Here is a 13,532-nt window from a genome sequence, read left to right as displayed (position 1 = left end):
GGCGCGCGGAGAGGAATCTGAGCACAGATCCTGCAGGACGCGACGGGGAAATACGCATCCTCCGTCAGGGCGGTGGTTCCTCACCCGAATGGGAGAGCCGAGAGGGTGGTGGTCGTGGGAAAGAGGACAGCGGTGGAGGTTCAGAAGTTGTGTGCGCAATTCCCGTCTGAATTTATTTTTTTCTGATCGGATTTCTATCGTGCGTGGTGGCTGAATAGGTGGAAGTAAACGGGAAGGGGAGAAGACGTACCAACCATCTCACCACCTCTAGGCATTTAATATAGTAGAGATTAAGACGTATTTAGTCCCACATCGAGGAGTTAAGTGTATTTGCTCATGTTTATAAGAGAGGGACATAACGATGTCAATGTGCTCTTGACTGAGCACACCATGGTGATACGGTGGCCAATTGTGCGGCACTGCACGATAAGCAACTCAAACAATGATCAAAGGTTAAAAATCATTGTCACATGATTACCTCAGCGTATGACATATACGCTTGGCTTTTTTTAAATCTGAAAACTATTTTTGGGTCAACCTTCCCTGCAAAATAATAAAAACAAAGAGTTTTAAATCTGAAAACTATTTTTAGGTCAACCTTCCCCGTAAAATAATAAAAATACATAAAAACACAAGTGGGTTTTGATAGCGCCGCCTTTGCAGGACATATACGCTTGGCTTATTAAAATTCTGAAAAATATTTCTGCAAAATAATAAAATAAAGAATTTTAAATCTGAAAACTATTTTTAGGTCAACCTTCCCCGTAAAATAATAAAAATAAATAAAAACACAACCAAAAGTGGGTTTTGATAGCGCTGCCTTTTCCAATGGATACGGATTATCCGAGGTCCACAAAGAGGGCAATCCGATAAAATTAACCCAACCCTAAATATCCAGACTATATAGTTAGTTCATCGGCTAAACTATGTATGCTATTACCACGCAATTTGCTTTGTTGTACACATTTAGCTATACTATATAATTACAAATATATTTTTCATAAAAAAAGCATACTTCTATTTTTGTGTGTATATTTGCTTAATAATCCGTTTTCGATCCGAATCCGCTCCATATCTGTAATCCGATATAACCCGCATCCAAATCCGCATCCGATCATTATCCGTTTCGATAAGAACTTGTGAAAAAAAATATAGTAAATGATATGGTAATAGCAATATCCGATCAGATCCCTATATACCATGTTCCACGAAAAAATAATATAACAGATCTGGGTTTTCTCAAAAAAAAAAATTGTGTCGACGGAAAATGCACACAAAAGTTGGAGACATGGTCGACGAATATAGGGTGGTGCACTCGGGTGCACTATACCCTGATATTCAAAACATTTGAATAACCTTATTTAAATGTGTCAACAAAATTAAAATAATTCACGCCTGTACATGTCACCATGCTAATTACTCGAGTCAATTTTAAAGGAAAAATTCGAATTTATGTGACCTACACAAAAAAAGGGAAGATGGATTTTCGCTATATTATGAACGATGTCAGGAAGAGATCAAGCATCGTATGAACGTGCGAGACAGCGAGAGCCAACTATGTTGCAGGTTATGAGGCATACAGACAAGGAGTAAGGCGGGTGCGGGAACCCGTGTCGATTGTCAGGTTTGTCAAGCCTTTCCTTCATTTTTCAAACTACTAGCTTCAATTGCAAAATGAGCTTCAGTGTTGTCTAACTATCCATGTACCATGCTGCATGAAATGGGTCAACAGTGCTGTCAATGACGCCGTGGGCTGGGGAAGCAGCGCTCTGCGTGCTGCTGTGTTTGGCTGAAAGGATGAAAGCGTTATGAGCCAGTTCATGGAAGACATGAAGCTGAAGGAGAAGGAAGAAAGTAAGAAAGAAAGAAGGCGTCAAGAACAAGGAATGATGGGTGAATGAATCTTTGGGTCATGTGGGCCAAATGTGTTTTCCAATTCGGCTATCTGGTGTGTGGGCGGTGCATTGACTCCTCCCATAGACTCATCTAGCTACTTTGTTATCCACTTCCCAAATAAAAAAAACTATTTTATTGTGAATTATTCCCTTAAAAGGCGTTTGTAGTGGTTATTATGCCCATCAAATCGGACAAGGCCTTTTTTTTCTCACTCGGGAGCATATGCTCCTGTTTTTTAAACGAGTTTAAGTGAAAAAAAAAATCGATAAAAAATGCACTCATACATCTCGATATTCTATGTGCTCAGATAGTCGTTTCACGAAAAACCCATAGTTGGTGTGTGATATGTAAGAATAAATTTTTGTGCTAAAATAAAACTCTTCACAACATTTCTTTATCTTTTTTAATAGGACACAAAAAATCGTTTTACCTCAAAACTTGACCTGCACACAGAGATGTACGCGCAGAATTTTGTTTGATTTCTTTTTACGTTTTAAACTCATGTGCTAAAGTCTATAGTTTGCTTGTGATCTCAGGCGCAGTGTAATTTTCAGTTCATGTACCTAGCTCTTTCTTCACTAGTTAGCTTAATTGGAGTTTTCGTGCAATAAATAACTAAAACTATCAATCATTTTGTGCAGATCAAGACAATTAAAAAAAGGCCACACACTTGATCAAGATGGATGAAGAGAAGAGGCAGTGTCAAAGTAGAAGGTGGTGTGGTGGGTACATGCATGTGTTCTGCTTGAGGAAGATCCAGATGATTGACGATCTGTGAATTCTTTCAAGTTGTTGTAGGTGTTCTCATGGTGTTCTCATTCCCCTCCAACGTGCATCCCTTTTTCTTCTGGATTTTTCTCCCTCTTTTTTTAATCTGATCTCCCGTCCCCCTCATCTTTTTTTTCTTTTTATGCACCGTTCATTGCTGGGATGGAGTTGCCTTTGCGTGGGAAGGAAGAAGAAAAATGTTGACGTGGAAGCAGACACAGTAAAAGGCCGAGAAAGTGCAGGCGTATTCCATGTTCTTTTTGGCAGATCGCCTATAATGCCCATAATTTCTTCCATGCCAGTTTTATTTCTTGTGTAAAATATTAGGGGCGCGAAAACCTTGGTTTATTTAGTCACGGTTAGTTGTAAAAAACTAGAAAAATAAAACCGGATTGATCGGAACAGAGCGGGAGCCAGTCCATACTGATTTGCGGGAATGAGGGACTGATCAGGATGGAGAATTACTAGAAGGGAAAAAAATGTGACTTGAGCCCAATTACATTTTCATCTAGACGATGGTTACACAGTCCCTAATTAAATATACATTTTGGAAATATAATTAATTAGTTTGAACATACCTCGTGCAGATTACTAATAATTTTGGTCAATTTATTCATGCCGCCTGAGCTGTTGACTAGTCCATGTCAACCAACCACTTGTTGCAATCAACGGTTTAATCATACCTAGAGACTTTTCCTGTAGACTTGTTTAGCAAAGTCCAGCTAATTTGATCGTAGAGACCAACCAGCAGCTTTCCTCATCAATCATCTTCTCACTAGCCATGGAGGTTGCCATGTCTGCAGTTACAGGTGAACTTGTGAGCCGGTTCATCTCCTTCCTGATGAAAAAGTACCACTCCTCCAGCCATGCGCAATCAGATGAGAAGAAGATGGTGGAGAGGTTGCAGAGCCTCCTGATAAGAGTCAGCACCATCATTGAGGAGGCAGACGGGCAATACATAACCAACACTGGGATGATCATGCAGCTCAAGATGATCTCAGAGGCCATGTACAGAGGATACCACGTGCTGGACACCTTGAGGTACAAAACCATCCAACATATTGGCTTCAACGAGGTTAGCAACGACTCCCCTAGCAGCTTGCATTTAGCCATACCCCTCAAGCGCTCTCGGAAAACAACTAACAAGCATGACAAGAAGGCGGCGCACCTCGGTGCCTTGGAAAGCTTAGAAATTGTTGTGGATAACATGGTAGAATTTGTTGTGCTTCTGGGTGGATGCGAGCGCATGTCTCGTAGGCCTTACGACATATATCTCTACACCGACAACTTCATGTTCAGCCGGCACGCTGAGAAGCAAAGGCTCTTGAGCTTCTTGTTGCAGCAAAACAACCCTCTTGGTGATTGTGCACCGGCTGTCCTTCCAATAATAGGTGGCACTGCAGTTGGGAAGAAGACTTTGGTTGCTCATGCGTGTGGCGACGAAAGGGTTCGCTCACGCTTCCCCTCTGTTTTGCACTTGAATGGAGACAACTTTATGAGGATTGACCAGGGAAGGACCATGTTTGGGATGATGTTGATAATTATTGAGTTTTCTTCTGATATAGGTGATGATGACTGGAAAAAGTTTCGCTCATTTTCCATGAGGATGAGCAGAGGAAGCAAGATCGTAATCGTAGGTAGACTTACAAGGTTAGCCCGATTTGGGTCGGTGAAACCAATTTTCTTAAGTGCTCTGACTTACGACGAGCTGAGGTACCTTTTCAAGACATTGGCATTCGGAAGCACAGACCCGGAGCAACATCCACGGCTACTACATATAGTTGATGAATTTACGGAGGCGTTGCACAGTACACAAGGTTCACTAGTCTCAGCAAATACGTTCGCGGACGTGTTGAGAAACAACCTCAATGTTCAGTTTTGGCGTTGCATGTTGGACATGAGAATAAAAATGGTTAACAGAAACCTCTACAAATATGGTGTGGAGCCAACCCTTCTTATAGATCAAGGCCATTCAGTGGATATAACGGACTATGTTTTGCATCCACTAAGCGTGACACGCTATAAAATTGATGTTTCAATCAACAAGGAAATGCCAATTGTGAAATTTGGGGAACTTGTAGCAGATCCTAGCATTAGACCAAAACAAGACTTCATTCTAGTTTCATGGGAATCAAGGATGCCTCCCCACAATTCATTTTCTTATTTTGTTACAAGTCAAGCTCAGGATAGGCATGACAGCAGTGCCTTGCCAGGGAGGAAGCGGCGAGGAGTGTTAATCTAACTTGTTTCAAAATTCGTGTAATCTAAGTTGTTTCAAAATTCATGTAATTTAATTCTTGTATTTTCTTGATACATGACAAACGGACGTGGCCATGGGCTATAATGTGTAATGTTGCAGGTATCAAAAGGTGTCCTATACATCTTGTTGCAAGTACTTACATGTTTGATGTAACATCTTTTAGTATTCAAGACACAATTATGGTTTAATCATATATTGGCATTCTGATAAGAAAATGTTCTCACATTAGAAAGTATAACCACATAATATATATGGAGTTTTTATGTTTTTTATGTCTTTTTGTCAAACAATGATTTTGCTCCATCATGTATAGTGAAGTTACTATGATTTTATATTACCTTTATCTTCACATGCTCCCAGATGTGGCAATATTTTTCATATTATAAATTGGTACTTTCCATAAACACTATTTCCTTTTATAAGCTAATAATATTTATTTTAGTACTCTTTGGTAACTATTACATCCTAGGTTAGGAGCTCACCCGCCTAGTGGAGAAGCTGCAGTACTGGCCTGCATGCGCACAACAAGATCCTCCAGGAGCAATGGCCATTGCAAGTTTGTGAAGACCGAGCTCCCTATGACTGTTAGCTGGAGCATGGAGAATAAAACTACCCACAGCCGGTTAACTAGAAGCGGTGGAGGAAATGTCTCGATGCAAAAGAAGCTACTTGGTTTCCTTGATTGGGCGCTGATGGATTGCTAAATTACTACTCCTTTCGATCCTAAAAAAATATCGGAGGGAGTATTGAGAATTGCTGGAGGTCCGGCGACACTATGTTCCGCATCCGGCAGGCCCTCTAGGGATCCCTGCTATGCGCGAGAGCTTCACCTCTGGAGCTACTATCTCTAATTTTATTTTTTTCCCTCCTCATCTACCCCTTCACCACTTTATCCCCTCCTCTTCTTCCTCTTCTCTACCTTCTACCCTTCTACTCTTCCATTTCTCCACCTTCTTCTCTCCTTCTTTTTCACTTTTCCACCTTCTCTCCTCCTTTTTCACTTCTCCTCCTTCTCCCCAAAGATGAGCACCACCTCTAATGACGACGACCGCCTCCTCTTCAATGACGGTGAGCACCTCCGATGGCATGCTCCTTCGCTCACATCCGACGCCTCGCTCCTCCTCCCACATTTGGCGCCTTGCTCCACCTCCGCCAACAACATGCTCTATTGTCGTGTTCCACCATCGCCGATGCCTGCTCCGACGACCTTCTACTGGCCATCTTCTCTCGTCAACGCCACAAGGAGGTGACATGCATGGACTCGATTGCTTTTTTTTTTAGTTTTTAGAGTGTTTTGTGTAAAATCACGTGAACAACCGGGCAATGGTCCAACTTTTTTTTTACAATTGCTAAAAAATCACACTAGGAAAGGACATGGCCGAGATGATTAATTTGGTACTTCGTGATAAAGCTGAGTTTGGTGGGGGAACCTACGGCCCTTTTAGCTAGCACTGTAGGACCACACCAGCTTCGTGGACTAATGTGGGGGGGGGGGGGATGACCCCCGGTAGTCTAAGGGTATGGCCTAATGGCCAAGTTGTGTCTATATAAGGCCGACTTACAAAGGTAAGTAGGATAATCTTATTTGGAGGTAAAAGTTTCGTTGACCAAACTTAAGGTTGACCGTGTTAGGGCTAGCCGACAAGGGAATACCGGCTTACCTATGTTGGCATATTGGGTTCAACTTACCCTGACTCGGATTACACCAAAGACGACAGAAGTGAAGAACCGACATACCTGGCAGGAGCCGGCATAGGGGTCCGACATCGGGCCAATGGTCATATGCCAGTACCCAATGTCAACACTCACGTCCTATCGTTGCAATCACGCAAGAATCTCATCATCGTGGCAAGCACGTCATCATGGGCTGACCACACTGACAGAGGCAACAGTGGTCAGCGTGGCCACAGAGTCAAGTACATGATGGCAAGTCACATCCAGATCGGTCAGAGTGACAAGATGAAAGGCAGGACCTAGGAGAAGGCTTTCAAGCCATAGAAACTGGCTTTAGCTAATGCTAGGGTTTCTCACGCGTAACCTGCCCCCCACTAGGGTTACCTAACCCTCCCGTCCTCCTCCCGGGCCGCCCGAGCTCGACCCGGCCGGGGGAACTCTACCCCGCCGTCGCCGCCTCCCCCCTCTCCTCCCCCTTCTCGCCGCCGCTAGGGGGCGCGGTCTGCCAAAGGCTAGCCGGCGGGGATTCTTCGTCATCTCGCGTGAGGAGGTTGGGCGTGGGTCGTCTTCCTCGGGCCGGAGCATGGACCTTTCGTCTGGGACCTCGATGGCGGCGTTTGGCCTTGGCTCGGGGATGCTAGGATGGACGATGAGGTGGTGGAGTGCCCTGCCGGCGGCGGAGGGAGGGTGGGGGCGGGCTGCAAGGGGAAACCCTAGGTCCCATTCTCCTCGCCTCTCGGCGGCCGGCGGTGGAGGGCTAGCTTTCCGCTGCGGCGGTGCCCAGGCGTGTGCGGTGTCTTCGGATTACGCGATCTGCTCGGTGTCTCCAGCGGCAACCATGGACAGCCTGGGATGGTCGCCGGCGTGGGGGTGATACGTCTCCAACGTATCGATAATTTCTTGTGTTCCATGCCACATTATTGATGTTATCTACATGTTTTATGCACACTTTATATCATATTCGTGCATTTTCTGGAACTAACCTATTAACAAGATGCCGAAGTGCCGATTCTTTGTTTTACTGCTGTTTTTGGTTTCGAAATCCTAGTAAAGAAATATTCTCGGAATTGGACGAAATAAAAGCCCGGAGGCCTATTTTCTCACGAAGCTTCCGGAAGTCCGAAGGAGAGACGAAGAGGGGCCACGGGGCGCCAAACCCTAGGGCGGCGCGGCCCCCCCCTTGGCCGCGCCGGCCTGTGGTGTGGGCCCCCTGCGCCGCCTCTTGACCTGCCCTTCCGCCTACAAATAGCCTCCGTGACGAAACCCCCAATACCGAGAGCCACGATACGGAAAACATTACTGAGACGCCGTCGCCGCCGATCCCATCTCGGGGGATCCTGGAGATCGCCTCCGGCACCCTGCCGGAGAGGGGAATCATCTCCCGGAGGACTCTACACCGCCATGGTCGCCTCCGGAGTGATGAGTGAGTAGTCTACCCCTGGACTATGGGTCCATAGCAGTAGCTAGATGGTTGTCTTCTCCCCATTGTGCTATCATTGTCGGATCTTGTGAGCTGCCTATCATGATCAAGATCATCTATATGTAATTCTATATGTTGCGTTTGTTGGGATCCGATGAATAGAGAATACTTGTTATGTTGATTATCAAAGCTATGCTTATGTGTTGTTTATGATCTTGCATGCTCTCCGTTATTAGTAGATGCTCCGGCCAAGTAGATGCTTTTAACTCCAAGAGGGAGTACTTATGCTCGATAGTGGGTTCATGCCGCATTGACACCGGGACGAGTGACGAAAGTTCTAAGGTTGTGTTGTCTTGTTGCCACTAGGGATAAAACATTGATGCTATGTCTAAGGATGTAGTTGTTGATTACATTACGCACCATACTTAATGCAATTGTCTGTTGCTTTGCAACTTAATACTTGGAGGGGTTCGGATGATAACTTCGAAGGTGGACTTTTTAGGCATAGATGCGGTTGGATGGCGGTCTATGTACTTTGTCGTAATGCCCAATTAAATCTCACTATACTCATCATGATATGTATGTGCATGGTCATGCTCTCTTTATTTGTCAATTGCCCAACTGTAATTTGTTCACCCAACATGCTGTTCGTCTTATGGGAGAGACACCTCTAGTGAACTGTGGACCCCGGTCCAATTCTCTTTCCTGAAATACAATCTACTTGCAATACTTGTTTCTACTGTTTTCTCTCGCAAACAATCATCTTCCACACAATACGGTTAATCCTTTGTTACAGCAAGCCGGTGAGATTGACAACCTCACTGTTTCGTTGGGGCAAAGTAGCTTGGTTGTGTTGTGCAGGTTCCACGTTGGCGCCGGAATCTCCGGTGTTGCGCCGCACTACATCCCGCCGCCATCAACCTTCAACGTGCTTCTTGGCTCCTCCTGGTTCGATAAACCTTGGTTTCTTTACGAGGGAAAACTTGCTGCTGTGCTCATCATACCTTCCTCTTGGGGTTGCCCAACGAACGTGTGAAATACACGCCATCAAGCATATTTTATGGCGCCGTTGCCGGGGAGATCAAGACACGCTGCGAGGGGAGTCTCCACTTCTCAATCTCTTTACTTTGTTTTTGTCTTGCTTTATTTTATTTACTACTTTGTTTGCTGCACTAAATCAAAATACAAAAAAATTAGTTGCTAGTTTTACTTTATTTGCTATCTTGTTTGCTATATCAAAAACACAAAAAAATTAGTTTATCTGCATTCACTTTACTTATTTCATCATGTTTCCTTTTAATTTTACTACAAAGAACATACCGGTAGGACGTGGGTCTATAGTCGGGAGAAATAATATAGAAGAATTCTTCAACCATGTTAGTACCATTGAAAATTTTGAAGATAGACACTTGATAGATCTTGCGCCTACTTATGAAATTGCTGCTGCGCATTTAGTTCGCTTGTTGGAAACTAAATTTGTTAATCTTAATCCTATAATCCAACACATGTTTTTCACGCTTGGTGATATGGAAGAAGGGGAAAAGAAAGATTTTGTTTTAGAAACCCTTCTTAGAGAATTTGGTGGTCTAGCAAGAGAAGCTAGAAAGGTGTTTGCTAAATTCAATATGCTTGGTTCTCCTACTAATTTTGCTAGTCTCCTTGAAAAGATGGATATGGATAGAATAAGATACACTAATAATATTGATGATGGAGAGGAGATCAAAGCACCAATACCATGCAAGCTCCTAGCTATGAATGATGCACTAGAAAATAATTATGCTTGGCTTGTTCCAGAAAATTTGTTTGATGAGAGTAGCACACCTAAGACTAATAAAAAGGGAGATGCTAAAACTTATGTATCTAATATAATATGCCTAGTTGAGAAAACTCCACACCTCGCTGAGAATGCACCACCCTTCGATAATACTTGATACACACTTTCTGCGCCTAGCTGAAAGGCGTTAAAGAAAGCGCTTATGGGAGACAACCCATGTTTTTACCTACAGTACTTTGTTTTTATTTTGTGTCTTGGAAGTTGTTTACTACTGTAGCAACCTCTCCTTATCTTAGTTTTGAGTTTTGTTGTGCCAAGTTAAGCCGTTGATAGAAAAGTAAGTACTAGATTTGGATTACTGCGCAGTTCCAGATTTCTTTGCTGTCACGAATCTGAGCCCACTGCCCTGCAGGAAGCTCAGAAAATTATGCCAATTTACGAGCATGATCCTCAGATATGTACGCAACTTTCATTCAATTTGAGCATTTTCATTTGAGCAAGTCTGGTGCCATTTTAAAATTCGTCAATACGAACTGTTCTGTTTTGACAGATTCTGCCTTTTATTTCGCATTGCCTCTTTCGCTATGTTGGATGAATTTCTTTGATCCACTAATGTCCAGTAGCATTATGCAATGTCCAGAAGTGTTAAGAATGAGTGTGTCACCTCTGAATATGTCAATTTATATTGTGCACTAACCCTCTAATGAGTTGTTTCGAGTTTGGTGTGGAGGAAGTTTTCAAGGATCAAGAGAGGAGTATGATGCAACATGATCAAGGAGAGTGAAAGCTCTAAGCTTGGGGATGCACCCGGTGGTTCACCCCTGCATATATCAAGAAGACTCAAGCGTCTAAGCTTGGGGATGCCCAAGGCATCCCCTTCTTCATCAACAAATTATCGGGTTCCTCCCTGAAACTACATTTTTATTCGGCCACATCTTATGTGCTTTTTCTTGGAGCGTCGTTTTGTTTTTATTTTTGTTTTGTTTGAATAAAATGGATCCTAGCATTCACTTTATGGGAGAGATACACACTCCGCTGTAGCATATGGACAAATATGTCCTTGGTTTCTACTCATAGTATTCATGGCGAAGTTTCTCCTTCGTTAAATTGTTATATGGTTGGAATTGGAAAATGATACATGTAGTAATTGCTATAAATGTTTTGGGTAATGTGATACTTGGCAATTGTTGTGCTCATGTTTAAGCTCTTGCATCATATGCTTTGCACCCATTAATGAAGAAATACATAGAGCATGCTAAAATTTGGTTTGCATATTTGGTTTCTCTAAGGTCTAGATAATTTCTAGTTTTGAGTTTGAACAACAAGGAAGACGGTATAGAGTATTATAATGCTTTCAATATGTCTTTTATGTGAGTTTTGCTGTACTAGTTCATCCTTGTGTTTGCCTCAAATAACCTTGCTAGCCTAAACCTTGTATCGAGAGGGAATACTTCTCATGCATCCAAAATACTTGAGCCAACCACTATGCCATTTGTGTCCACCATACCTACCTACTACATGGTATTTTCCAGCCATTCCAAAGTAAATTGCTTGAGTGCTACCTTTAAAATTCCATCATTCACCTTTGCAATATATAGCTCATGGGACAAATAGCTTAAAAACTATTGTGGTATTGAATATGTAATTATGCACTTTATCTCTTATTAAGTTGCTTGTTGTGCGATAACCATGTTTACTTGGGGAACGCCATCAACTCATTGTTGAATTTCATGTGAGTTGCTATGCATGTTCGTCTTGTCGGAAGTAAGGGCGATCTACACTGAGTTGAATGGTTTGAGCATGCATATTGTGAGAGAAGAACATTGGGCCGCTAACTAAAGCCATGTTCCATGGTGGAAGTTTCAGTTTTGGACAAACATCCTCAAATCTCTAATGAGAAAAGAATTAATTGTTGTTGAATGCTTAAAGCATTAAAAGAGGAGTCCATTATCTGTTGTCTATGTTGTCCCGGTATGGATGTCTAAGTTGAGAATAATCAAAAGCGAGAAATCCAAATGCGAGCTTTCTCCTTAGACCTTTGTACGGGCGGCATAGAGGTACCCCTTTGTGATACTTGGTTAAAGCATATGTATTGCGGTGATAATCCGGGTAGTCCAAGCTAATTAGGACAAGGTGCGAGCACTATTAGTACACTATGCATGAGGCTTGCAACTTATAAGATATAATTTACATGATGCATATGCTTTATTACTACCGTTGACAAAATTGTTTCATGTTTTCAAAATCAAAGCTCTAGCACAAATATAGCAATCGATGCTTTTCCTCTATGAGGACCATTCTTTTTACTTTTATGTTGAGTCAGTTCACCTATTTCTCTCCACCTCAAGAAGCAAACACTTGTGTGAACTGTGCATTGATTCTTACATACTTGCTTATTGCACTTATTATGTTACTCTATGTTGACAATATCCATGAGATATACATGTTACAAGTTGAAAGCAACCGCTGAAACTTAATCTTCTTTTGTGTTGCTTCAATACCTTTACTTTGAATTATTGCTTTATGAGTTAACTCTTATGCAAGACTTATTGATGCTTGTCTTGAAGTGCTATTCATGAAAAGTCTTTGCTATATGATTCACTTGTTTACTCATGTCATCACCATTGTTTTGATCGCTGCATTCTCTACATATGCTTTACAAATAGTATGATCAAGTTTATGATGGCATGTCACTCCAGAAATTATCTTTGTTATCGTTTTACCTGCTCGGGACGAGCGAGAACTAAGCTTGGGGATGCTGATACGTCTCCAACGTATCGATAATTTCTTGTGTTCCATGCCACATTATTGATGTTATCTACATGTTTTATGCACACTTTATATCATATTCGTGCATTTTCGGAACTAACCTATTAACAAGATGCCGAAGTGCCGATTCTTTGTTTTCTGCTGTTTTTGGTTTCAGAAATCCTAGTAAAGAAATATTCTCGGAATTGGACGAAATAAAAGCCCGGAGGCCTATTTTCTCACGAAGCTTCCGGAAGTCCGAAGGAGAGACGAAGAGGGGCCACGGGGCGCCAAACCCTAGGGCGGCGCGGCCCCCCTTGGCCGCGCCGGCCTGTGGTGTGGGCCCCTGCGCCGCCTCTTGACCTGCCCTTCCGCCTACAAATAGCCTCCGTGACGAAACCCCCGGTGCCGAGAGCCACGATACGGAAAACATTGCGAGACGCCGTCGCCGCCGATCCCATCTCGGGGGATCCTGGAGATCGCCTCCGGCACCCTGCCGGAGAGGGGAATCATCTCCCGGAGGACTCTACACCGCCATGGTCGCCTCCGGAGTGATGAGTGAGTAGTCTACCCCTGGACTATGGGTCCATAGCAGTAGCTAGATGGTTGTCTTCTCCCCATTGTGCTATCATTGTCGGATCTTGTGAGCTGCCTATCATGATCAAGATCATCTATATGTAATTCTATATGTTGCGTTTGTTGGGATCCGATGAATAGAGAATACTTGTTATGTTGATTATCAAAGCTATGCTTATGTGTTGTTTATGATCTTGCATGCTCTCCGTTATTAGTAGATGCTCTGGCCAAGTAGATGCTTTTAACTCCAAGAGGGAGTACTTATGCTCGATAGTGGGTTCATGCATGCATTGACACACGGGACGGTGACGAGAAAGTTCTAAGGTTGTGTTGTGCTTGTTGCCACTAGGGATAAAACATTGATGCTATGTCTAAGGATGTAGTTGTTGATTACATTACGCACCATACTTAATGCA

The 13,532-nt window shown here is 43.0% G+C and overlaps 1 protein-coding gene across 1 annotated transcript; it reads left to right on the top strand.

The window, feature by feature from the left end:
* Positions 1-3,445: 3,445 nt before the first annotated feature.
* On the top strand, positions 3,446-4,906 carry LOC124673698. Its single transcript, XM_047209724.1, has one exon. The coding sequence runs from the start codon at positions 3,446-3,448 to the stop codon at positions 4,904-4,906; it is 1,461 nt and encodes a 486-aa protein (XP_047065680.1).
* Positions 4,907-13,532: the final 8,626 nt, after the last annotated feature.

Source organism: Lolium rigidum, chromosome 7, assembly GCF_022539505.1.
Source record: "Lolium rigidum isolate FL_2022 chromosome 7, APGP_CSIRO_Lrig_0.1, whole genome shotgun sequence".
NCBI lineage: Eukaryota > Viridiplantae > Streptophyta > Magnoliopsida > Poales > Poaceae > Lolium > Lolium rigidum.
Note: the sequence above shows the minus strand (reverse complement) of the source record. Positions and strands in the feature narration are given on the sequence as shown.

Bases quoted from the DNA above. Each gene is read 5' to 3' on its own strand.
- LOC124673698 (XM_047209724.1), top strand. From the start codon at position 3,446: ATGGAGGTTGCCATGTCTGCAGTTACAGGTGAACTTGTGAGCCGGTTC.